Source organism: Chiloscyllium plagiosum, unplaced genomic scaffold, assembly GCF_037043375.1.
Source record: "Chiloscyllium plagiosum isolate Xiang-an unplaced genomic scaffold, Cpla_swu_hap1 HiC_scaffold_36, whole genome shotgun sequence".
NCBI lineage: Eukaryota > Metazoa > Chordata > Chondrichthyes > Orectolobiformes > Hemiscylliidae > Chiloscyllium > Chiloscyllium plagiosum.
This window is the reverse complement of record NW_028270174.1, coordinates 33436415-33461542: the sequence shown is the minus strand read 5'-3', so window position 1 is coordinate 33461542 and position 25128 is coordinate 33436415. Positions and strand designations below refer to the sequence as shown.

The 25128-nt window shown below is 39.8% G+C and overlaps 1 protein-coding gene across 1 annotated transcript in view; it reads left to right on the top strand.

Moving 5' to 3' along the window:
* Nucleotides 1-25128, top strand: part of plk4 (polo-like kinase 4 (Drosophila)) — a 67285-nt gene that overhangs the window by 33203 nt on the left and 8954 nt on the right. Inside the window, exons 7-14 of the mRNA XM_043674183.2 lie at nucleotides 2-402; nucleotides 10967-11071; nucleotides 11771-11873; nucleotides 13479-13628; nucleotides 13721-13851; nucleotides 16478-16572; nucleotides 16718-16844; nucleotides 20581-20724. Coding sequence (XP_043530118.2) covers nucleotides 2-402; nucleotides 10967-11071; nucleotides 11771-11873; nucleotides 13479-13628; nucleotides 13721-13851; nucleotides 16478-16572; nucleotides 16718-16844; nucleotides 20581-20724 — 1256 coding nt within the window. The remainder of the gene's footprint in view (nucleotide 1; nucleotides 403-10966; nucleotides 11072-11770; nucleotides 11874-13478; nucleotides 13629-13720; nucleotides 13852-16477; nucleotides 16573-16717; nucleotides 16845-20580; nucleotides 20725-25128) is intronic.

Genomic DNA, 25128 nt, shown 5'->3' with positions numbered 1-25128 from the left:
GCTCCATTCAAAACCGTTATGGATGTTAGTGCCGAAAGCAGCACTAGTGGAAGTTTCCAATGTGGAAGAAAACAACAGGTTATGAAAGAAGTAATATCAGCAAGTACATGGGGAAAACATCCTCGCAACCAAGTGAAAAATGATAGTTTTTATCAAGAAAGCTGTTTCAAAGCACAGATGGGAATTTGGAAGTATGATGGAGTTCTTCGACCGCATTCTGCCAAAGCAGGTAATGGGCAAGCAGACGTTCCGTACAACTGTCGTCAAGTTTTGAAACCACAAGGCTTCATCCAACAGGAAAGAAAACCTTCTGAGAATCAGTCAAAGATGTTGCAAGAGTTGGTGTCACCACTGAGGGCCCACAGACTTAAACCGATCCGTCAGAAAACCAAAAATGCAGTGGTAAGAATTGCAGCTTCAAATTCTTCTTAACTGTATAAGTTTAAAACAAAAACGTCAGGATATTTCTTTTGATAAGTAAAAATTAATATTGGATAAGGGTACTGCTGCTTTTTAAAATACTATCCACGTGAGAGAATCCTCTCTATTGTTAACTGACCTTAAAGACAACCCATGTCACACAAATTGGTCCCTGCATCACTGAGCTAGACTGGGGAAACCTGAATTGATCTTTAGTTGGGTTCTTTTCAAAACTAAATATTGGAAACTTGTATTTTGGTGTGATCGAAGGAACATACATGCAGTATGTCCCATGCTGTTCATAAAGGTTCTATCACTACACCTTTTGGGTTATGTTTTCTTAGTTAGATGTTAGACTGTCAGAACACTTCTAATTAAAGATATTCAGAGTTGGTCACCTTCGTTTGCATTCGAGTGACTGTGTCTCAGGCAGTTTACTCATTTGTAACAGCTTGGATACTGAGCAGATTTGTGATCTGCAACCATACATTGTCTGATCAGTTTACAGACTTCTTTGATTTTTCTTTGAAGAAATGGTAATTTCAGGTGTTAGATCCAAATATCTTTTGCAGGAGGCACTGAGTTTAACAAATAAGGATTTAAATAAATGGTGCTGAAGTGCTCTTGCTCTAATCAAGTTTACAGTTTTAATAATTTTCATTGACCAGTCCATGACTTTACCTGCTATACTCACTGGTTGATTATTACATGCCACTATACAAAGGGAGGAAGCCAGGACCATTTGTCCAAAGAGCAACAAAGCCCTCGTTTGTCGTGTGTGTGGCTGGTGCACCATCAGTTGTGATGGAAACTAGTTTCTTTATTGGAATGTTTTTCTTCACCGCATACTTTTTCAATTTGTTGTACACCACTGTGAAAGCACTGAGTGACATTCACTGGGTTGCTGCTTCTGTCATTTCTTCTTTTACTCAAAAGTCTCCTAATAATGAGTCAGCAGTCAGTTATTGCTGCTTTAACTACTTTGCCATCTGAGAGTCGTTTCTTGTTTTACCAGAAGATGGCAAATGTGAAATGATATGATGTGCTGAGGAGTGGCAGATGGCGTTCAACCCTGCCAAGTGTGAGGTTGTCCATTTTGGAAAGACAAATAAGAATGTGGAATACAGGGTTAACGGTAGGGTTCTTAGTGAGGTGGAGGAACAGAGGGATCTTGGGGTCTATGTTCATAGATCTTTGAAAGTTGCCACTCAGGTGGATAGAGCTTGTAAGAAGGCCTATGGTGTATTAGCGTTCATTAGCAGAGGGATTGAATTCAAGAGTCGTGAAGTGATGTTGCAACTGTACAGGACTTTGGTTAGGCCACATTTGGAGTACTGTGTGCAGTTCTGGTCGCCTCACTTTAGGAAAGATGTGGAAGCTTTGGAGAGGGTGCAGAGAAGATTTACCAGGATGTTGCCTGGAATGGAGAATAGGTCGTACGAGGATAGGTTGAGAGTGCTAGGCCTTTTCTCGTTGGAATGGCGAAGGATGAGTGGTGACTTGATAGAGGTTTCTAAGATGATCAGAGGAATAGATAGAGTAGACAGTCAGAAACTTTTTCCCCAGGTACAACAGAATGTTACAAGGGGACATAAATTTAAGGTGAAGGGTGGAAGGTATAGGGGAGATGTCAGGGGTGGGTTCTTTACCCAGAGAGTGGTGGGGGCATGGAATGCGCTGCCTGTGGGAGTGGCAGAGTCAGAATCTTTGGTGACCTTTAAGCGGCAATTGGATAGGTACATGGATGGGTGCTTAAGCTAGGACAAATGTTCGGCACAACATCGTGGGCCGAAGGGCCTGTTCTGTGCTGTATTGTTCTATATTGTTCTATATTTCCAGGTGCAGGGCTTGACTTTCGCTTCTGGTTTAGAAAAAGATTTGACTGTTGAGCTTGTCAACTTCATTATATAAAGAATGCTGTTGAAGGGAAAAAGATCCTTGAATATTGTGCAATTTTGTGGTATTATCCAAATTCCCCTTTTGTTTTAACTTATTGATACACTTTGTCATATAAGGCAAAAACCCTTCCTTATTACAGTGAACAGAAATTTCCATTCCGTGTAAAAGTTGATACTTTTTTTGTTTTGGGTTATCCAGGGTCATCACTCACTTTTTAAAAATTCATTCATGGGATAAGGACGTCGCTGCTCAGCCAGCGTGCCCAGAGTGTGCTTAAGAACCCTGTAAGTCTGGAGTCCCATGTATACCAGACCGGGTAAGGATGGCAGTGTCCTTCCATAAAGGACATTATTTAGCCAGATGGGGTTTTTCCAGCAATTGGCAATTGTGCATTGGCCAATGAAGGCAAGAATGCCATATGCCTCCTTACATACCTTGGCCACCTGTGTTGCCACTTTTCAGGAACTGTGGACCTGCATGCTGCCATTTCTAGTGTAATTCACACCTAAATTTGATCCTCCAAAATGCATCTCTCTTGTGTCTTGACTAAATTCCATCCACCATTTCTATTCCCAAGTCGTCAATCTATTTATCCAGTTGTATCCTTTCACAATTGTCGGCACTATTACCGTCTCCACCAATCTTCGTGTCACCTGCACCCTTACTAAACAGACAACCCTCATTTTCCTCCAGATCACTTGTGTATACTACAAACAACAGAGCACCTAAGACTGTTCCCTGTGGAACACCACCAGGTCCTGGTCTCCAATCTGAGAAATACCCTTCCACCACTAGTCTGTCTTACATGACCTAGCCAGTTTTGTATCTATCTAGCCAGCCCACCCTGAATCCCATGTGATTTTAGTTTTTGCCCCAATCTGCCATGTTGGACAATACCAAATGCCTCACTAAAGTTCATACGTTACATCCACAGCCCTTCCCTCATCAATTATCTTTGAAGTTTTTTAAAGAGTTGGCAGATTCGTGAGACGTGATCTTCGCCATACAAAACCATGCTGTCTGTTGCTAGCTAGTCCATTTTCTCCCAAATGTGCATATATCTTGTCTCTCAGTATCTTCTCCAAGAACACACTTCACCATCGACCTCAGGCTCACTGGCCTATAATTTCCTGAACAAAGAGCAAATAAAATTATACCACAGGAACAGGCCCTTTGCCCCTCCAAGCCTGTATCAATCCAGATCCTCCATCTAAACCTGTCACCTATTTTCTAAGGATCTATATTCCTCTGTTCCCTGCCCATTCATGTATCTGCCTGGATACATCTTAAATGACTCTATCATGCCTGCTTCTGCCACTTCTGGCAATGTATTCCAGGTACTCACCACCCTCTGTATAAAGAACTTTCTGCGCAGATCTCCCTTAAATCTTTCCCCTCTCGCCTTGAACCCGTGACCTGTACTAATTGAGTCCCAACTCTGGCAGAAAAAGGCTTCTTGCTATCCACTCTGTCTATTAGCTGTCATGATTTTATCGACCTCAATCAGGCCCCCACCCCCAACCTCAGTCTTTGCAATGAAAATAATCCTAATCTACTCAACCTCTCTTTGTAACTAGCCTGCATCCCTGTGGAACACACTGGTCACAGTTCTCCATTTTGAGAAGCTCCCTTCCACTACTGTTTCCTGTTGCCCAGCCAGTTCTTTATCCAATTAGTTAGTTCTTCCTGGACCCCATGGGACTTCGATTTCTCCATCAGCCTACCATGACGAACCTTATCAAATGCCTTACTGAAGTCCATGTATATCACATCTACAGCCCTTCCCTCATCAATCAACTTTGTCACTTCCTCAAAGAATTCTAAGTTGATAAGACATGACCTTCCCTCATAAAACATGTTACCTATCACAGATAAGCCTGTTTTCTTCCAACTGGGAATAGATCCTATCTCTTGTATTTTTCTCCAATAGCTTCCCTACCACTTGATGACACTAAGCTCACTGGCCTATAATTACCTGGATTATCCCTGCTAACTGCCTCAAAGAAGGGGACAATGTTAGCAATTCTCCAGTCCTCTCGGACCTCATCCGTGTTCAAGAATGCTGCAATGACTTGTGTTAAGGCCCCAGCTATTTCCTCTCTTGCTTCCATCCCATCCAGACTTGGGGACTTGACCAACTTAATGTCTTTTAGAATACCCAACACTTCCTCCTTATGCTGACTTGACCAAGAGTAATCAAACGTCATCCCTAACCTCAACATCCGTCATGCCCCTCTCCTCGGTGAATACCAATGTAAAGTACTCTTCTCTGACTCCATGCATGACTTTTCCTCCTTTGTCCTTGAGTGGCCCAACCCTTTCTCTAGTTACTGTCTTGCACCTTATATATATGAATGAAAGATATTTTGTGACCCTTTTTAGCCCTCTTTAATTCCTTGTTTCAGGTTGGTCCTACATGCCCAATATTTTTCCAAAGCTTTGTCTTTTCAGTCACCTAGACATCGTGAATGCTTCCTTTCTCCTCTTGGCTAGTCTCCATTTCCTCTGTCATCCACAATTCCCTAATCTTGCCATTTCTATCCCACATTTTCACAGGGACATGTCTGTAATCAACCTCTCTTTAAAAGCCTCCAACATATCAAATGTGGATTTACCTTCAAACAGCTGTTCTCAATCCACATTCCCCAGCTCCTGTCGAATTTTGGTATGGTTGGCCTTCCCCCAATTTAGCACTTTTCCATTAGGACCAGTCTTTATCCCTGAGTATTCTAAAACTTACGAAAATGTGATCACTATTTCCCAAAGTAATCCCCTACTGAAACTTAACCACCTGGCTGGACTCATTCCCCAACATCGGGTCCTGTATGGCCCCTTCCTGAGATGGACTCTTTACATACTGCTCTAGAAAACCCTCCTGAATGCTCCTTACAAATTCTGCTCCATCTAGACCTCTGACTGGGATTCACAGTGCTAATGTCAGGAAAATTTAAAATTTCCTATCACCACCACCTTGTTGCTCTTACATCTTTCAATGATCTGTTTACATATTAGTACTTTTATCTCACGCTCTGTTTTGAGGCCTGTAGTACAGCCCCAGCGTTGTTACTGCACCCTCTCTATTTCTGAGCTCTGTCTATATTGCCTCACTGCTTGAGTCCTCCATAGTGCCCTCCTTTATCACAGCTGTGATATCCTCTTTGACCAGTAATGCAACTCCTCCACCCCTCTATCCTGCCTGAAGCATTAATATCCTGGGATATTTAGTTGCCAATCATGCCCTTCCCTCAACCAAGTCTCAATAATAGCAATAACATCATACTCCCAGGTACTAATCCATGCCTTAAGTTCATCTGCCTTAGCTACCACACTTCTTGCATTAAACAGATGCACCTCAGCCCACCAATCCCTTCTTTTGTGTTTATCTGCTCCCGGTCTACTCTTTTTTTTTTTCCCCCTTAGTCATGCTGACTTCATGATCTAGTTCCTTACAGGCTTTAGTTACTACTTCACTGTCCACTAACCACCTCATTTGGTTCTCATCCCCCTGCCATGTTAGTTTAAACCCTCCCTAATAGTAAGCAACAACATCCCCAAGGACACTGGTTCTGGTCCAGCCCAGGTGTAGACTATCCAATTTGTAATAGTCCCACCTCCCCCAGAACCGGTCCCCATGTCCCAAAAATCTGAACCCCTCCCTCCTGCACCTCTCAAGCCACGCATTCATTCTGCCTATTCTTTCATTTCTATTCTGACTAGCACATGGCACTGGTAACAATTCTGAGATTACTACCTCTGAGATCCTACTTTTTAACTTCGCTCCTAACTCTCTCAATTCTGGCCCTACACCACTGACTACTGGTGATGCCACTTTCAAGGCATTATGCACTTGCACCCATAGGACTTTCTATTTGACAACACCTCCTTGGGCCCTTCCATTAACTTTTGTAAGTCCTGCCCTAGTTTGTCTTCCCAAAATGTAACACCTCTCACTTATCTGACTGAAATTCCATCTGCCCCTCAGCCAATTGGTGCTATCATAGTCATAGAGATGTATAGCACAGAAACAGACCCATCAATCCAACTCGTCCATGCCAACCAGGTATCGTACACTAAGCTAGTCCCATTTGTCATCTTTTGGTCATAACCCTCTAAACCCTCCCTATTCATGTACCCATCCAGATGCTTTTTAAATGTTTATAATTGTATCAGCCTCTACCACTTCGTCTGGCAGCTCATTCCCTTCACACACACCCTCTGCATGAAAAAGTTGCCCCTATGGTTCCTTTTTAAATCTTTCCCCCAACTTGGAGAAAAGATCTTGGCTATCTGTGCCCCTTATCATTGTATAAACTTCTATAAGGTTATCTCTCAGCCTCCGAGACTCCAGGGAAAATATCCCTATTCAGCCTCTCCCTATAGCTCAAACCCTCCAATCCTGGCAACATCCTTAAATCTTTTCTGGACCTTTTCAAGTTTCACAACATGCTTTTTATAGCGGAGATCAGAATTGCATGTAGTATTCCAGAAGTGGCCTAACCAATGTCCATGATTTCCCAACCCCTATACTCATTACTCTGACTAATAATGACAAGCATACCAAACACTGCCTTCACTATTCTAACTACCTTTGACTCTCTTCTTTCAAGGAACCTGTACTCCAAGGTCCCTTTGTTCAGCAACACTCCCAGAACCTTACCATTAAGAGTATAAGTCCTGCTAAGATTTGTCTTTCCAAAATGCAGCACCTCACATTGATCTAAATTAAACTTTGTATGCCACTTTTTGGCCTATTGGCCCATCTGACCTAAATCTCTTTGTACTCAAGTGACCTACTTTGACCACTGCATCTCCACTTTTGGTGTGACCTACAAATTTACTAACTATATCTCCTATTTTCAAGTACAAATCATTTATGTAAATGACAAAAAGCAGTGGACTTAGCACCAATTCTTGTGACACACCACTGATTACAGGCCTCCAGTCTGAAAAGCACACCACCACCTACCTTCAAGCCAGCTCTATATCCAAATAGCTAGTTCACCCTGTATTCCATGTGAACTAACTGCTAACAAGTCTACTATGAGGAACCTTATCGAATGCCATACTGAAGTCCATATAGATCACGTCCACCGTTCTGCTGTTATCAGTCCTCTTCGTTACTAGTTCAAAAAAAACTCCGTCAAGGTAGTGAGACATGTGGACTATCCCTAATCAGTTCTGGCCTTTCCAAGTGCATGTAAATCTTGTCCCTCAGGATTCCCTTCAGCAACTTAGTCACCACTGATGTCAGGCTTATGCGTTTTAAGCCATCCAGCAGCACCACCTCTGCAATATGGGTGTTTTAAAAGATGTCGCTATTTATTTTCCCCACTTTCTGTATCTTCCATATCCTTTTCCACAGTAAACAATGATTAAAAATCCTCCTCTAGTATCTTGCCGCATCTCCTGCAGTTCCACACAAAGGCTGCTTTGCTGAACTTTAAGGGGCTCTATTCACTCCCTAGTTACCCTTATAGCTTAGACTAGATTCCCTATAGTGTGGAAACAGGTCCTTCTGCCCAACCAGTCCATGCCAACCCTCTGAAGAGTAACCCACCCAGAACCATTTCTCTCTGACTAATGCACCTAACGCTATGGGCAATTTACCATGGCCAATTCACCTACCCTGCACATCTTTGGATTGTGGGAGGAAACCGGAGCACCCAGAGGAAACCCAGGCAGACACTGGGAGAATGTGCAAAATCCACACAGACATTTGCCCGAGGCTGGAATCTAACCTGGGACCCTGGTGCTGTGAGGCAGCAGTGCTAACCACTGAGCCACTGTGCTTCCCCTTAATATATCTGTAAAAACCCTTTGGATTCTCCTTTACCCTATTTGCCAAAGCTGTCTCCTGTCCCCTTTTGTGCTCTCCTGATTTACCTCTTAAGTACACTCATACTGCCTTTATACTTATCTAGGGAGTCTCTCGATCTCTGCTGTCCATTCCTGACATATGTTTCCTTTTTCTTGACCAAAATCTCAATTTCTGTAGTAAACCAGCAATCCTTCCACCTCCCACCCTTTTCCCTTCACCCTAACAGGAACGTACTATCTCTGGACTCTCATTATCTCATTTTCTTTTTTTGAATGCTTTCCATTTCTAGCCATCCCCTTTACCTGAAAATATCTGCCCCAATCAACTCTTTCAAAGTTCTTGCCTGAGACCATCAAAATTGACCTTCCTCTAATTTTAACTTTTTAGATCCAGTCTATCCTCTACCATCACTATGGTAAATCTAATAGAATTATGGTCGCTGACCACAAAGTGCTTCCCAACTGACATCTCTGGCGTCTGCCCTGCCTTATTTCCCAGAGTAGGTCAAGTTTTGCACCTTGCTGAAGAAGGGCTCATCCCGAAATGTCGATTCTCCTGCTCCTTGGATGCTGCCTGACCTGCTGCGCTTTTGCAGCAACACATTTTCAGCTCTGATCTCCAGCATCTGCAGTCCTCACTTTCTCCTACAAGTTTTGCACCTTCTCTCGTCAGTATGTCCAGTTCAGGGTCCTGTTGCACCCTGAAATGATTTTTCACTGTCCACTCTACCACCAATTTTGGTGTCATCAACAATCTTAATAATCATGCCTCCTATATTCTCATCTAAATCATTTAAATAAGTGAAATGCTACAGTGAACTCAGCACCAATCCTTACAACACACCACTGATCACAGGCCATCAGTCTGAAAAACCACTCTCTACCACCACCCTCTGTCTTCTGTCATCAAGCCACTTTTGTATCCAATTGGCTAACTCTCTCTGGATGCCTTCTTAGTAAGTCTAGATCACAAGTCTACCATGTGGGACCATGTCGAAGGTCTTGTTAAAGTCCATGTGGACAACATCTACTGGACTGCTCTCACTATCTTGGTGACTTCAAAAAAAAATTCAAAATTTGATGCATTATTTCCCATGCTCAATGCTATACAGATTATTACTAATTAGTTCTTGCCTTTCCAAATGCATGTAAATCCTGTCTCTCAGAATCCCCTTCAAGAACGTATTCACTACTGACATTAGGCTCACTGGTCTGTAATTCCCTGCTTTTTTTCTTTGCAGCATTCCTAAAATAAAGGCACAACAGTAGCCACCCTCCAGTCTTCTGGTACTTCCCCCATGTCTTTCGATGATATAAACAGCTCTAAGGGGCCCCACAATTTCTTCTCTAGTTTCCTGCAATGTCCTGGGATGCGCTTGCTCAGGTCCAAGGGATTTATCTAACTGTATTTTAAGAGACTAACAGTTCAATGCACGAGAAACCAGAGTAGAAGAGGAGATTGCTTGTTGCTTAGCAACAAGGTTTTCTGTCCCTAGGGAGACAAAAGCAGCCATTCAGAAAGTCAGGCAAGGAATGTGAATTGAGAGTAGAAAAGGTACTGTTTGGTTTTGGTGACAGCCATACAATGTGGCAGAAGAAATCAAGTCCTGGGTGTCTTAGAGTCAGCATGAGAAAAGGTCCAGGAAGATGAGTTTAAGGGAACCCTGTTAAGAAATAAATGATTGTTGGTTTAAGAATCCATAAAAGAGACAAATGAAGAAAAAAAAATTGCATGAATTGCAGCTGTGTCAACTCAATAAAGAACTTGAATGGAGATGGGTAATCCTTTGCTGTGGTTTGAGCATCTGGAATATTTTAAGGTTAAATGGTTGAATTTTGTTTTTGACATTGAAATGGTTTCACTGCAAATAATTCTTGTATAGGGTAAAATAGTCCCTGCCCTCTTGTATGTGATAAGTATTTTTCTTTTCTTTTTTTTTAAAAGTATGTTGAATGTTTTTGTCTTTGCAAGAAGAGGCTGCTGGTGACTGACTCGCAGTAACAAGATAACAAGAGCAAAACTTATGATCTGTCAATCCAAGTTTCACTTCATAATATTGGACAGTTCAAATCCAATCAGCTGAGAGCATGTCAGCTGTCATCCACTGATCTGATTAGCACAATGCATTAGGCCATAATATGGTTGTGTCAAAGGCTTACTCGTATGATAAAATTAACACACTGATCATCCTGTGTACCCTATACTTTTCACTATCTCGACTGAAGTGTTTGAGTTTAGAATTTAAAACTAGTAAAGTTATGTTTATGCTTGTATAAGACTTTGGTCAGGCGATCCACAATTCTGTGCACTGTTTTGGTCTAGTTTATTGTGGGGGCTTTTTAAGAAAGGCGCAGAAGCCTTGAAGTAAGCACAAGTAAAATGTTCAAGATTTGCGCTGAGACTGAGATTACAGCTGTTGCCAAAAGGGAAGCAGGTCAAAGATTTTTATCTTGACTGTGATCTGACCGTGCAAACCATCCATAGAAAAATTCTGAGGAGAGGCTTTGCACTCATGGTCCCAAGTTTTGGATTTTGTCCGTATATAGAAGGTAGCTTACAACCAAGTCTAATCAGAAAATTCTTCACCTGGCAAGTGGTTATTGCTTGAAGCTTATCACACAAAGTAGAGTCAAATAGATTTGATGTTTTCAAAATAAAACAAAATGAGTATATGATAGGACTTAAGATACACTAAAAGGTGGAAATGAGGTGAAATGGCAGGTGAGTATAAACACTAGTTGATCTGAATCTTTCTATTAAAAATATTCTGCGTGAATTTGAATATGCCTTTTTGACATACTGTTATACAAAATTGAAATCCTTGTTCAGGTGAGCATTCTCGACTCTGAAGAAGTATGTATGGAACTTCTAAAAGGGAGTGGCACTCAAGAGCGTGTGAAGGAGGTACTTAGAATATCCTCAGATGGAAGCATGGTAAGTTATTTTTGAAAGTGAGTATTTGCATCTTCCTTTTTCGGACGTTCAATGTTTGTATTAATATGGAGAGTAGGACGTCTTTCTTAACAAACCCCAGGCAGTTTTTAATCAAACCTTTGTCAATTTTGGTAGTTCTGATGTTCTAATCTAATATCTTCTAGTAACTATATTTAAATTTGTCCACTAATCTACAAGAAATCTTTTCTTAAAATCACTTACAAACAACCAGCATGTGTAATCCCCGGGTTGCGAGCGGATTCTGTTCTTGAGCCCTATGGCAAGTCAATTTTGTACTCCAGGCAGAACACTATGTGGGAAATTATAAGATATTGTTCAAACGTACAAGGAAATGTTTTATCATAAATTATCAATGCAACCTTGTATAAGATCAATTTATAAGTACAAGCGTTTGTCAAGTCATAGGTTGCCCAGCGTGGAAATAGACCAGTCAGTCCATCTTATCCTTATCTCATCTATGCTAACCAGATATCCTAAATTAATCTAGTCCCATTTGACCCTTTTTTTTCCCCCACCTCAACCCTATTCATGTAGGGTTGTAAGTCAGGCATTCACAAATCTAACTCACTGTAGCTTGATTTCATGGTGTTTCTGTCAAATGAAGCTAATGTTATGATTACTGTCCAGATAATACATTATCTACAAAATCATAGGTATTTAAAATTTTACTTTCCTTAGATCCATATTTATTACCCAAATGAGGGAAAAGGTTTCCCACTGGATGACAGGCCTCCGTCTCCACCCGAGGATGTATTTGTTTATCGTTTTGACAACTTGCCAGGTATCTAATATTAATAGACAATGTTGTGAATTTTTCTTTAACCTACATTGGCAGTCTATAATTTTAAAAAATATGAAATCAACTTTGTTTATAAGAAATTATTTGGAGCATAATTTAATTGGCTTAATTGAGTATTTTTATTGTTGATGTGTACTGCATACTGACTTTAAATATAGCTTACTGTTATAGTTGTTCAAATTTGGTGTTTGTTGATTTTATAATTTTATCATTGCCTTTCCTAATTGCAAATAACAGACAAATTGGGTTTATGTGACTGTGTGTGTTAACTGAATTCTAGAAAACAAATTCCTTTTAAATAAATACCACAATGTAATCAGCTTATTTTTTTTTCTGAAAAACATTAGGATAAGTGTTTCTAACATAAAGGAAAGTCTAGACCTTAGTGTTCAGGTAGTATCTGTGGTGACATTTAATATTTTGACATTCCATCAGAACTAACTATTAGAAATAAACCACTTTTAAGTGAAAGCATTTAAAAAGATTTGATTGCAAGTTATTCATCTTAACACCCTTACATTCTGTTGAATGGTCATCAACCTAAAACTTCAGAGCAGAATCTTTAGAGAAAAGTCACCTATGAAAGGGGTGGGAGAGGGTTGAGTAAAGGAGTCTGCTATAATGGTTTAAATATATTTGTAATTGAAGCAGCTTTTGTTGTTATCGCCATGTTGCCTGCTTTCTCCAGTGATAACACAACGCACAAGCAGGCATTCAAAGATAGGATTGCAACTTAAAGGGACCCCAGATAAGGATTGAAATAACTGAACTGTCCATTTTTGGAGCCTCAGCCAATGCAACCCTTGCTTTATTGGCCCATTGGAAAGACTTCCATATTCCAGGGGGCTGCATACAGCAGCAATGAGTTTAGAAGAAAGCTTCTGCATTCTGAGGCACTACTGCTCATTTGTCAAAAGTAGATTTTCCACTTGTAGACCCTCTGGGGAGTCCTTGCTGGATCTGTCTATCTATCTGTCTTCTGGCACAGCTTGTGCCTGAGAAGGCAGCTACTGCTGTCCTAGTTCTTGATGTTGGCTTTTGCTGATGCTGCTCCTCTTGTACGTTCCTAAACATTAGCCTTCTGAAGAACAACTCGAAATGAGTGAAACCTAAGCTAATGGGATTACTTTCAAGAAATTGTCAAACTTACCAAGTAGTGAAAGTGCACTCCAAAGTGATATGATGCCAGCTTTAAGCAGGGCTATTCAGTTTTATTCTTTCCCAATCTATCAGTGAAATTGTTTAAGGTCTCCTCACTGTCTTGTTGCCTGGTTGACCATAGCGAGTTCCATTCTGATCCAGAAATTTGAATGCTGGCTGTTAAAGGCAGAATATGTTAAATGCTTCCAATCTGATGCCATTTTTTTCAAGTTTAGCTCCTGCCTTGAATCTGCCTCCTATTAGTAACTAAAATTCTGTCCACTAACTTGTTTCTGTCTCCAGATGTTACCTGACTTGCTGAGCATTTTGTTTTGTTTTGATTTCCTTAAGATGTACTGTTTTCTATTCACTGATTATGCTGAGTTTTTAAAATGCTGAAATGATTGGCCTTATACTTTATTTCATTTGTATCTTATTCGATTTCAGAAAAGTACTGGAAAAAATACCAATATGCATCCAAGTTTGTCCATTTGGTGAGATCCAAAACTCCAAAGGTCACACTGTACACGAAATATGCCAAATGCATGCTGATGGAGAACAGTCCACAAGCTGATGTTGAAGTCTGCTTTTATGATGGTGAGTCTTAAGTGCTTAAACGTTATATACAATATGATGATACTGACAGTAACAAGTGGGTTTTTACTACTTTGATAATTCCTTTTTAACAGGAGCCAAAATTAACAAATCATCAGAGTTTCTTCGAATCATAGAGAAATCTGGAAAATCGCATACTTTCAAAGGAACCAAAATAAATGGGCCAAGCGAAGAAATAAATTCTTATGTGGAACATGCACATGAGGTAAGTGTTATTTGTAATGTTGCTGGTAGGTTTACATGTTAAAAATTCATTATTTGTAACTTGTGAAATGTTATAACTGTCTATACTGATTCAAAAAAAATTGATCAAAGACTTTATTTAGAAATTCTAACCTAGTTAGGACATTTGCAACTGGGATAATTCATTTTAGTGTATTGTAAGATGTCACTGGAAAATTGCCGCTATGCTAATTTGATCTAAAATGTGTCGAAGATTTATTCCATTTAAAACTGTAATTTTGAAAAGCAATTCCAATTACTGATGCGCATCAGAAAATACACAATAACTTAATCTCATGAATACACGTTGTTAACACATTCTTAAAAGATATCTGCTGTAAGAAACAAATACACAAACAAGTTTTCAGTTACTGTTGAAAATTTAGCCTTGCCCTAAAAATTTGCAATTGAGCCTTCTAATGCACTTCCTCATCATTGTGCACCTACGCTGCATGGAACTGGAATGATGGAATCTGAAGTGCTTATCCTATGGCCACCCTGATCTCTGCTCTGTTCACTGCTTTGGCTTGCCATTTCACCAGGGAAGTTGAGTAGCTAGTGAAACATTTTGGATGTGGCCCCTAAGGGTGCTTTCTGAATGTTTTCCTAGAAGATTTTCTTTTAACAACCTTGAGCCCTGAAAAGAATTGAAGTAAATACTGCAGGGCCTGCATAAAAACCAGCAGTGAAGTCACAAGTATTAGTATGAGTGGTAAATGTGCCCTTTGCAGTGACAGCAAGTGCAGCCACATCCTCATTAGTAAGACTAAATGCTGCTCATGTCAAAAAAGTTGGTTTAAAACCGTGAAATAGCAATAGAAGCCAATACCTAAACAAAATGGGGCAATAGTAATTATTAAATTCCACATCAGTGCAATTGGTTTCCTGCAGGTTGGAAATCACTTTTTGTTTAATAGCTTCTGACACTTTGGGTTCTCCCTTGTGTGCTCTGGGCATTGTATTACTGATTTTTATTTTTTTGAGTGCCTACTTTGACAGTCAATTCAGAAACTCTGCTGAGGAAAGGGAAACACTTGATGGGTTGGACGATTTCATCAACTTACATTTGAGGATAATGTGCATGCGAGGTGTTGAATAATTTTTAGGATTCTAATTCCTAAATGCAAAACAACCAGAAGAATTGAGCAAAGTATATAATGGTATATAAAGTAACCTTTTTAAATTGCTTTTGGAAAGTTCAAAAATGAAATCTCATCAATTGAGTATTTTTTTAAATGTTGTTATTGAAGTTTTTAATTCTTCATTGATCAGGAAAATTTGTGAGAAAATATTGCATGAGAACAATGCTGATTGTTGATACATGGACTTTGGTTGAGGTTACCATGGACACTGCGTCAATCAATGCTGATTGACAGTTAATGACCAAGCCTTGTTTAAATTTTAAAACCAGACAATGCCTTAAGAATGAACCAAAAAATAACTGTCACTTACTTTGTTGAGTATATATGTAAGTTCTTCCTGACCCATTTCTCTCCAGGGTCCTGTATATTAATGCTCTGAGTTCCCAAAATGCATGCATTTGGATAGACACTACCCTGTTACAAACAAATGATCAGTCAACTTAGTTGATAAAATTTACTGGTCTTGCACATACAACCTATAAACCTAGCATAATATTAGAACTGGATTCACGTACTTGTCTGCACAGAACATATTTTTTAGCTTAATGGCCAGCATAGGTTTGCAAACTCAACAACAGCATTCAATGATCAATGAGATTCTGAAATTGGATAGCACTTAATAAATAACCCTGAATGAGCTAAGAATTATTTTGTAAAATAATTTGGCATTGTCAGTCGCCCCGCAGTGTGGTACATTTGATGTACTGAATTACATTTATTAATGTACAAGATCTTGTTCTTTGCAGACAGAATACACATTGGGCATGTTTCAACTTGGCAAAATCTGTAATAGCCTTGCTCATGGCTAGTCACAAGCAACTTGCCTGGTTTGCAATTTAAACCAACATTGTCAGTCAAGAATCCCTACAGTGTGGAAGCAGGCCATTCAGACCTTTCTCCTACTCTGTGAAGAGCATCTCATCTCATTCTTCTTTTGCTATAACCCTGCATTTTCCATGGCTAGTCCATAGCTAGTCCACCTAACCTGCACATCCCTCGCTGCTGTGGGAAATTTAGCATGGCCAATCCACCTAACTTGCACATCTTTGGATTGTGGGAGGAAAGAGGAGGAAATCTAGGCACGCACAGCGAAAATGTGCAAATGAGGGCGGAATTGACCTGGGTCCCTGTTGCTGTGAGTCGGTAGTGCTAAGCACCGAGCCACCATGCTGCCCTGCCATGGTGTTTTTAATTCTTACCAAATCTTGCCATTGATTGTATGGAGAATGTACTATTTAATGCATACTAGTCAGATTATTTATCGACCATTTGGCACACTGCACAGCATAAATGTTTTCCCTTTTTATATTGGCAATTTTTTGCCAATTTTTCTGATTAAATGCAAAACAAAAAGCTTTGACAATCTCTTCTTCAGAAGTACTCAACTGCCGTACTACAAATGACTATTAAACTATATTTTAAAATAGCTTACTGACCTGATTGTTAATAGTTATTTGTATTTAACAGGCTCATCAGACTTGCCTTGAACTGGAATCAATTATTGCTATGCAAGATGAGAGGAAGGAAAAACAGGTGTCATTTTTTCCAATTATCATTGGAAGGTAAAACATTGATTTAGGGATTATTATTTCCAAGTTGTTTTGCAATTTGAGTACATATGTAGAACGACTATTGAAGTTTGACCAGGCCAACAGGACGTGGTCATTTGGTGACTGCCTGATGATTCTTTATGCTTTCTTGTTGTAGACGGCCATCCAGCACAGACCCGATGCTATCTCCAGCTCCTTCAGTAGGCTCAAAATCTGCAGTAGGGGAGCAACCACAGATCCAACATATCTTTTCTAGCCAGGCTACAAGCATTACTCCTTCTTCTGTAAGTAGTCAATTCAAATATTTTGGATCTAATAAAGCAATGTCCCTTTTTGCCAATACTGTATCTTTTTGTTCTGAATTATCACAGCAATGGCATTTAGAACATAGGTCATTTTGGATGCTTCTGATATAGTCATTACTTTCTTGAAGCTAGTTTGTTTACCAGTAATTCTCTTCCTAATGTGGTGTTTGTGTCTAAAGAGTTGATACATGGTTTTAAATTGGGAGCACAATACTTCAATCACTTACTATATACCTCATCTGTAAAAATGTCCTAGCTATTTTTCTTTGGTGCAGCATAGGGTGTGTGCTGTTTGCCTGAATGATCTTTTAACCCTTCAGAGTAAATAAATAGCTAATCTAATTTAGGATGCTGAATAAAATGCATTCAAAGAATTGAAGCAAGTCAATGTAATTAGTTTGGTACAGATTTGAGATTTGGACAATGTCATTTTTGACTGAAGGTTGATCTGTAGACAGCATGAATTACTATGCTTCAGGTATAAAGTGTTCCATTGTGACTTTTTGAATTGTTGTAGGTAGCTTCCATGCCGTTAATGATTTCCCCCCCCCCCCCCCCCCCCCACCTCACTGTGTGATCTGCGCAATTAGCCCCTCTCCTTGATTGTCATACCTGTGCACATACCACCTCTTCCTGCTTCATGCTTTTTTGCATGACTGAATCTTTTTTTCTCTCGTGCAATTAAAGCTGGCTGGTTTTAGAAATTACCGACTAATCATATGTAGTTATGGTTTCTCAATTCTAGTTGTGTAGGATCTCGGGTAACAAATATTTTATAATGTACTTTGTATATTTTACTCAAACATCTGCCATCATTCAGTGCTAAATTTTGATTTCTCTATTGTTACAAACCCTCCCACCAAAATATTGTGGAAGTCCAGTGATCTTCAGTTTGTTTGCTCGTTGAGCTAGAAGGTTTGTTTTCAGACATTACGTCACTATGCTAGTAACATCAATGAGCCTCTGGTGAAGTACTGATGTTATGTCCTGCTTTCTATTTGTGCCTCGTCTGTTGTGACGGGTGATATCATTTCTGTTCTTTTTTTCTCAGAGGTTGGTAAATGGGGTCCAAATTGATGTGTTTATAGGAGTTCTGGTTTGAATGCCAGACCTCTAGGAGTTCCTGTGCATGTCTGTTTAGCCTGTCCTAGGATAGATGTGTTGTCCCAGTCAAAGTGGTGTCTTCATTCGTCTGTATATAAAGATACTCGTGATAGTGGGTCATTGTCTTTTGGTCGCTAGTTTTCTGCCTGTCTGTCCGATGTAATAGTTGTTACAGTCCTTGCATGGTATTTTGTAATGACATTTGTTTTGTTGGTATAGGGTCCTTTTAGGTTCATCAGCTGCTTTTTAAGTGTTTTGGTAGGTTTGTGGGCAGCAAAAGAAAAATACTTGTACAGATATTCAAGAACAGGTACCCAATAAACACAGTCCACTGATTCCTAAACAACAAACCCAAACAAGCAGACACAATGTGCCCAGAAACTCTAGCCACGTTACCATACACCAGACAGCTTTGAAATGACTACCAGACTACTCTGACCCCTTTGCATTATGGTAGCCCACAAACCCACTAACACACTTAAACAGCAGCTGATGAACTAAAGGTCCCTATTATCAACAACCAGCAAAATGAATGTCATTTACAAAACTCCATGCAAGAACTGTAACAAACACAATTGGACAGACAGGCAGAAAACTAGCCACCAGGATACACCAACACCAACTAGCCACCAAAAGACATGACCCACTATCACTAGTATCCTTACATCGAGACGAAGTAGTACACCACTTTTGACTAGGACAACACATTCGTCCCAGGACCGGCTAATCAGAGACACGCACCGGAATTCCTTGAGGCCTAGCATTCAAACCAGAAATCCATCAATAAACACCAATTTGGACCCCGTTTACCAACCTCTTGAGAAAAAGAACCGGAAAGGATATCGCCCACCTTTTTAAGAGATCAAGAGACATAAATAGAAAGCAGGACATAACACCTGTGCCTCACCGATGTTACTTAGCATGGTGATGAAACATCTGAAGCCAAACCTTCTCGCTCAGCAAGCAAACTTACAATCTGAACCTCAACCTGAGCTACAAATCTTCAAAAAGAAAATCATCCAACAATCTTGTTTGTGTCCCATGCTATTTTAGCTGATAACTGTCAATTAAGGAGTAAAGGACACAAAAGGTCAAAGAGCACAGATACATTGTGGATTTTGCCTTGTATAAAAAGCTACATTACATGGTAAAGTAACATTTATAAATGCTATATGAATGGCTATTGAGATCATTAGTCCAGCAAAAGTGTCTATTTACTCAACTTAGCACAAGTTAAATTCTTCAAGTAAAGTATTTGGAAAACAAACTATTCTCCAGTCTTCCAAATTTGTATGGATAATTGATAATTCATAACACAATGGCCTGTACTTTCTCTGGCTCTTGCTAGTTTGGAGTTAGTTTCTCTTTCTGTTTTTTTTTTGCCACTTGTATCTAACTGTTCTAAAAGATGTTTAGTGTTTGAAACTATTATTAATCTTGGAATTGATTCATGAGGAGAACTTCAGAGTATAAAGTCAGGAATCTCACTTAATTGGACTGGCAGTTTACGTTACTTTCCAAATGAAGCAGAAATTATCTCTAATGTTAAACACTACAGTTGTAGCAATGCAATTTCATTTTTAAAAAAATAAATTTAACTTCTTCCAAGTGAGAATATTCTGTCTGGAAGAGCAAGTAGTAGTTGACATTTCCAGTCTAAAAACCCTTGACTGGAACTCAAGTCCTTGGCATTCCAAATCCTACCTACGTGTGCTTCAAAAAGAATGTCGTCTGACACCATCTATTATAAATTTTGACTGACTGCTCACCTCTTGATTTTTATTGTAAATGTGCATTTGCTATATAAAGTCTACTTCTAAAAACCTCTATTTTAAGTGGTTTTTCTTTCATCTGTTTATTTTATTGTTTTGTTCATTTTTAGGGATTTTGTAAGGTTTCTTTCATTTTAGATTTAGCTGCTACTATGCATGTTCCTTGGTTTCAGAAAACCCATCTCTTCAAAGAACATTTTCTTGTGTTGCTTCTGGTTCATTAATTACTTTAAATCTATGCCTTCCAGTAATTGGAAACAACTCCTTTTTTTAAAATTTATATGCTCTTTATCAAAAAGCTATGAACTTTCTTAGGTTAGAAAGTGGAAATTATCAAAAATTGTATTCTCTGGCTATCATCCAGAAACTCCAGGCAATCACGCCACTAATGCTCTCCACTGTTTGGTTGGTTGGTCTTTGTGATCTAGCCTCACACAAAGGATGTACCTTTGTACATTATATTAGAGGATAACTGATTTCAGAAGGAAAAATAAAATAATACTGCTCTTGACCCAATCTGGAATTGGCTCAAATTTGACATGTGTATGGGTCCAATCGTTTCTCGTGTTGGTAGTATCTCCAAATCTGATTTGATGTGTATTATATGTGATGTCTATATATTGCAAATTCTTTGATATGCTATAATTGCTGCTACTTAATGCTTTAAAATAAACCTCTACTCAACTCAAATTTTCACCTTTCAAAAGCTGCCAATCAATGCTGAGGTACACTTCCATAAGTGCTTGTGTTTTTCTGGCATGCTTTGTACACTACTGTATTTATTGAGTTATGGGAAAAATGATTTTTAAATCATAATATAAATTTTGCTTATCTTGCAGATTTGTTCATGTGAAAGCTCCAATTTAACAACAATCACTGTTGAAAAAAATAAATCTGCACCTTCAACTCAAACTGTGGTATCTCCAAGTCCTGGGCAGGTGCTGAAATCTGTGTTTGTACCTAATGTTGGTTGGGCTTCTCAGGTATGTATGCAAAATGATCAAATCATCTCAGAATGCTAAGGTTTTTGTTTTATAACTGTGTGCCTGTGGACAAATGATTTTGTAATGGTTAGGCAAGTAGAATTTTGTGATATGTCTCCATATCATTCCGTAAGATAGTAGGACATCCTTTTTTTATGTAAAGAAAAATTCTCTTGCCTGTAATTATGACCGCTATTTCTTAGAAGCTGATAAAAGGAAAAAGTCTAATGTAATCTTTTTAGGATTTAATTTCATTATCATTACACTTTGAGAAATTGAAATGGCATAATGGCAGGGGAAAAATGCTCCTTGCCCCCTCCACTGTCTTCCCCCGCTCCCCATCACCCCTCCCCCTCTGCCCCTTCACCCCCTTATCCATCCCTCCTCCTGATCTGTCCATATTACTGCTGAGATTTCCAATTCTTTTGCCTATTTGAATATACAAGATAAGTTAGTAACTGGGAGAAGAGTGAGACGGGGACTTAGTATTTGGAAACAAAATGTAAGAGATGCTGCATCCTGGCAGTTACTAGAACTCCTGGTCCACCTCCACTCTCTATAGCATAATCCTAAAAGTTTTTCTTTAAATAAGACCTTTTGAAGGTACAAAGGATGAAACAGCAAGGCATGATGAAAAGTTTAATAAATTTAGAGACGAGTTGGAGCAAGGAAGTTAAGTGGTAACATGAAAACAGACAATAACTATTTCAATGGGTATTTGAATCTACAAGTGAGCATTCATCCTTATTTAAAAAATGAAATTAATATTGGAAACTAAAGAAAAGGAAGAAGAATTGAACAGATTTTGTGCATCAGTCATCACTTTTGTGGATACAAGTAACATCCTAGAAATAGTTGTAAAAGGGGAAATTTCTTCTGCCAAAAAATCTAGAACTGATCTTGCCTTCCAAGGCAATGTGCCACAGGGATCTGTTCTGGGGTGTTTCTCTTTTTTTTTCATAATTTATATAGAACATAGAATAATACAGCATAGTACAGGCCCTTCAGCCCTCTATATTGCACCAACCTTTGAAACCGATCTGCAAACCCTCTAACCTACACTGTTTCATTATCATCTGTATACGGAGGAATCTCGATAACCCGAATATCGTTTATCCGAAGGGGATCTCAAGGTCCCGATAGAAACATTACGTCACAGATCTGTTTTCAACCCCAATTCCGTCTTTTATTTACAAGTACAATGATTAAAAACTAACTTGGCTCACTGAAATGCTGCTGAGAACAGTCCTGGCCAGTCCAGGCACCGTCTCTAAATGACTGACCTCCCGCCCTCTCTTTCTTGCCCTCTCTCTTCTCTTTTCCACCCCCCCCCAAACACACACCCCACACATAGGGGTGAACCCCCCTGTTCCCCAGATAATCTCTCCGACACTGTCCTGTACAGAGCAGAGGTGGAACCTGTCAAAAAGTGTGGTAGTTGGTTAGTTATTTGGAGACTTACCCCACAAAGGCAGCAGCAGTCTTACTGTTGGTGTCCAGTCTGGCTGCCCCGGGGTCGGGGTGAGGGCTCGCGCGTGGTGTACTGCTGCCTAATCTCTTGAATGGGGACCAGATTTCACAGAAAACTCCGAGCCCCAGAGGAAATCGATTTAAATGAATAATCGATTATCTGAATGAAATAGTGCCCGCCCATCTCATTCGGATAATCTAAGTTCCTCTGTATTTATCCAATGACCATTTAAATCCGCTTAAAGCTGGTGAGTCTACTACTGTTACAGGCAGAGCATTCTACACCCTTCTTACTGAGTAAAGAACCTACCTCTGACATCTGTATTATATCTATCACTCCTCAGTTTAAAGCTGTCCCCTCGTGCTAGCCATCACTATTCAAGGAAAAAGGCTCTCTCTGTCCCTATCTAATCCTCTGATCAGCTTGTATGTCTCTAAGTCTCACCTCTTAACCTTCTGTCTAACAAAAAAAGCCTCCGTTCCCTCACATCGTGGTAAATCTCCTCTGCACCCTTTCCAATGCTTCCATGTCCTTCCTATAATGCGGCAACCAGGACTATATGCAATACTCCAAGTGCAGCCACACCAGAGTTTTGTACAGCTGCAACACTTACCTCATGGCACTGAAACTCTTAAAAACTAACACACTGTATGCCTCCCTAACTATCCTATCAACCTGGGTGGCAACTTTCCGGGATCTATGCATATGGGCACTGAGATCTCTCTGCTCAACCACACTTTCAAGAATCTTACCATTAGCCCAGTACTTGGCATTCCTGTTGCTTCTTTCAAAGTGAATCACCTCACGTTTCCACATTAAACTCCATTTGCCACCTCTCAGCCCAATTCTGCAGCTCTGTTAGGTGCAAGTCAAGCAGCATCCGAGCAGCAGGAAACGTCTGGGCAAAAGCCCTCAAGAAATTCTTGATGAAGGGGGTTTGCGCGAAACGTCAATTTTCCTGCTCCTCTGAATCTGCCTGACCTGTGCTTTTCCAGCACCACACTCTTGACTTTGTCCCTCTGTTACCTGCAACATCCTTCTGCACTGTCCACAACTCCACCGACTTTGGTGTCGTCCACAAAGTTATTAACCTATCCTTCTATGCAGTTATCCAGGTCATTTATAAAAATGATAAATGACAGTGGCCCCAAAACAGACTCTTGACCTGCAGTATAAACCTGTCCCTTTCATCGCTAAAGTAGACTTAACTGAATTGTGGTTGCGATCACCAAAGTGCTCTCTTACCTCTAAATCTAACACCTGACCCAAGTCATTACCTAGTACCAAGTATAAAATGTGATGCAGGGACTAAAGATATGATTTTGAGATATGCTGATGGCCTTTTGAGACATACCTTAAGTTGTGAAGTGGGATATGGGTAGTGTGAATGGGTAAAAATCTGCCAAATAGAGATCAATTTGGAAAAATGTGAAATTGTCCATTTTGGCTCTTAGTGTCTTTTTGCACTCGTAAGTGGTGAAAGATGCAGATGGATCTGGGTGGCCCTAGCACATGAATTGCAAAAAGCTGCTATGGTGATTAGGAAAGCTAATAGGCTGTTATCATTTAGGAGGAAAAATGACTGTAAAAGTAAGGTGGTTATGCTTCATGTGGGAGTATTGTGTGCAGAAGTGGTTGCCTTGTTGAAGGAAAGATGTAAATGCATTGGAAGCAGTTCAGAAAAGATTTGTTGATTAATATCTGGAATGGATGGGTTGTTTAATGAGGGATGGTTGGACAGGCGAGGGTTTTATTTGCTGAAGTTTGGATTAAGAAACAATGTGATTGAAACACAAGATCCTGAGTGTTCATGAGTGTGAAAAGTATGCTTATGTAGTGGGCAAATTTTAAAAATAGGCATCACTGTTAGAATCTAGGGATCAGATATATAAGGCAGATGAGTCTTTTTCAGGCTGTATGAATCTTTGAAATGCTCTTCAAATGTTTGAGCAAGGTCTTTGAACATTGTTTAAGGAAGAGGTATGCAGATTTAGCAAAGGAAAGAGGATGAAAGGTTATCAGGGATATTTGGAAATGTGGAGTAATTATTAGCTGTGTACTTAGGTCAGGCTTGAGGGACTGAGTGCGCTATTCCTATTATGTATGTTTTTAACTTATTCATCAACTCTAAACTGAGCATTTCATCTGGAGAATTTTATTTCTGTTCATTTCTTTCTCCCCCTTGCCCTGACTCAACTCAAATTGTTTGTTTTCATTTGCTTTCAAATTTCTTGTCATTTTCATGCTGCTGTTCCAGTTCCTCTGATAACATACTTCCTTTCCACCCTTTGCTCATCCAATTTTAAATTGTCTCTCTAAAGGAGAGCAAGTGTAGAAGAATTAGGAGCTGGAGCAACCGGCAGGAGACATTGATATAATAGGAGATTGAAGGAGCCCCACCTCCGATTCCAGCTCTTCCATGTCTGTGCTCTTCCATTCACATTTTGCATGTTTTCTTGGTGAAATATTTCTGCAGTTGTTCAGGAGCCAACATTAATTAATACTGACAAACTTTCCTGTCTGCTTTTTTTTTTTGTGTGGACTACTTGTGATATTTTTGGCAATTTCTCCAGCTGCCCCATGTTTTAAATCCTGGTATGTTCATCACTCATCATTGGATAATCCCTCTCTTGAGGAACCAGTTTAGTGAACTTTCGTAGCAAATCCCGCACTCATCCTTCCCCCAATCTGTGGGCTTGTTGTAGTTGTCTGTGGTTAGTCAGTCACCGGAGATGGTGATGGAGAGGTCCAGGAAGGGGAGGGAAGATGTCCTGAAATGGTCCAGGTGAAAATACGATCTGGGTGGAAGGTGTTGGTAAAATTGATGAACTGTTCAACCTTCTCATAGGAGCACGAGGCAGCTCCGATACAGTCATCGATGTAGTGGACAAACAGATGGAGGGTAGTGCCAGTGTAACTGCGGAAGATGGACT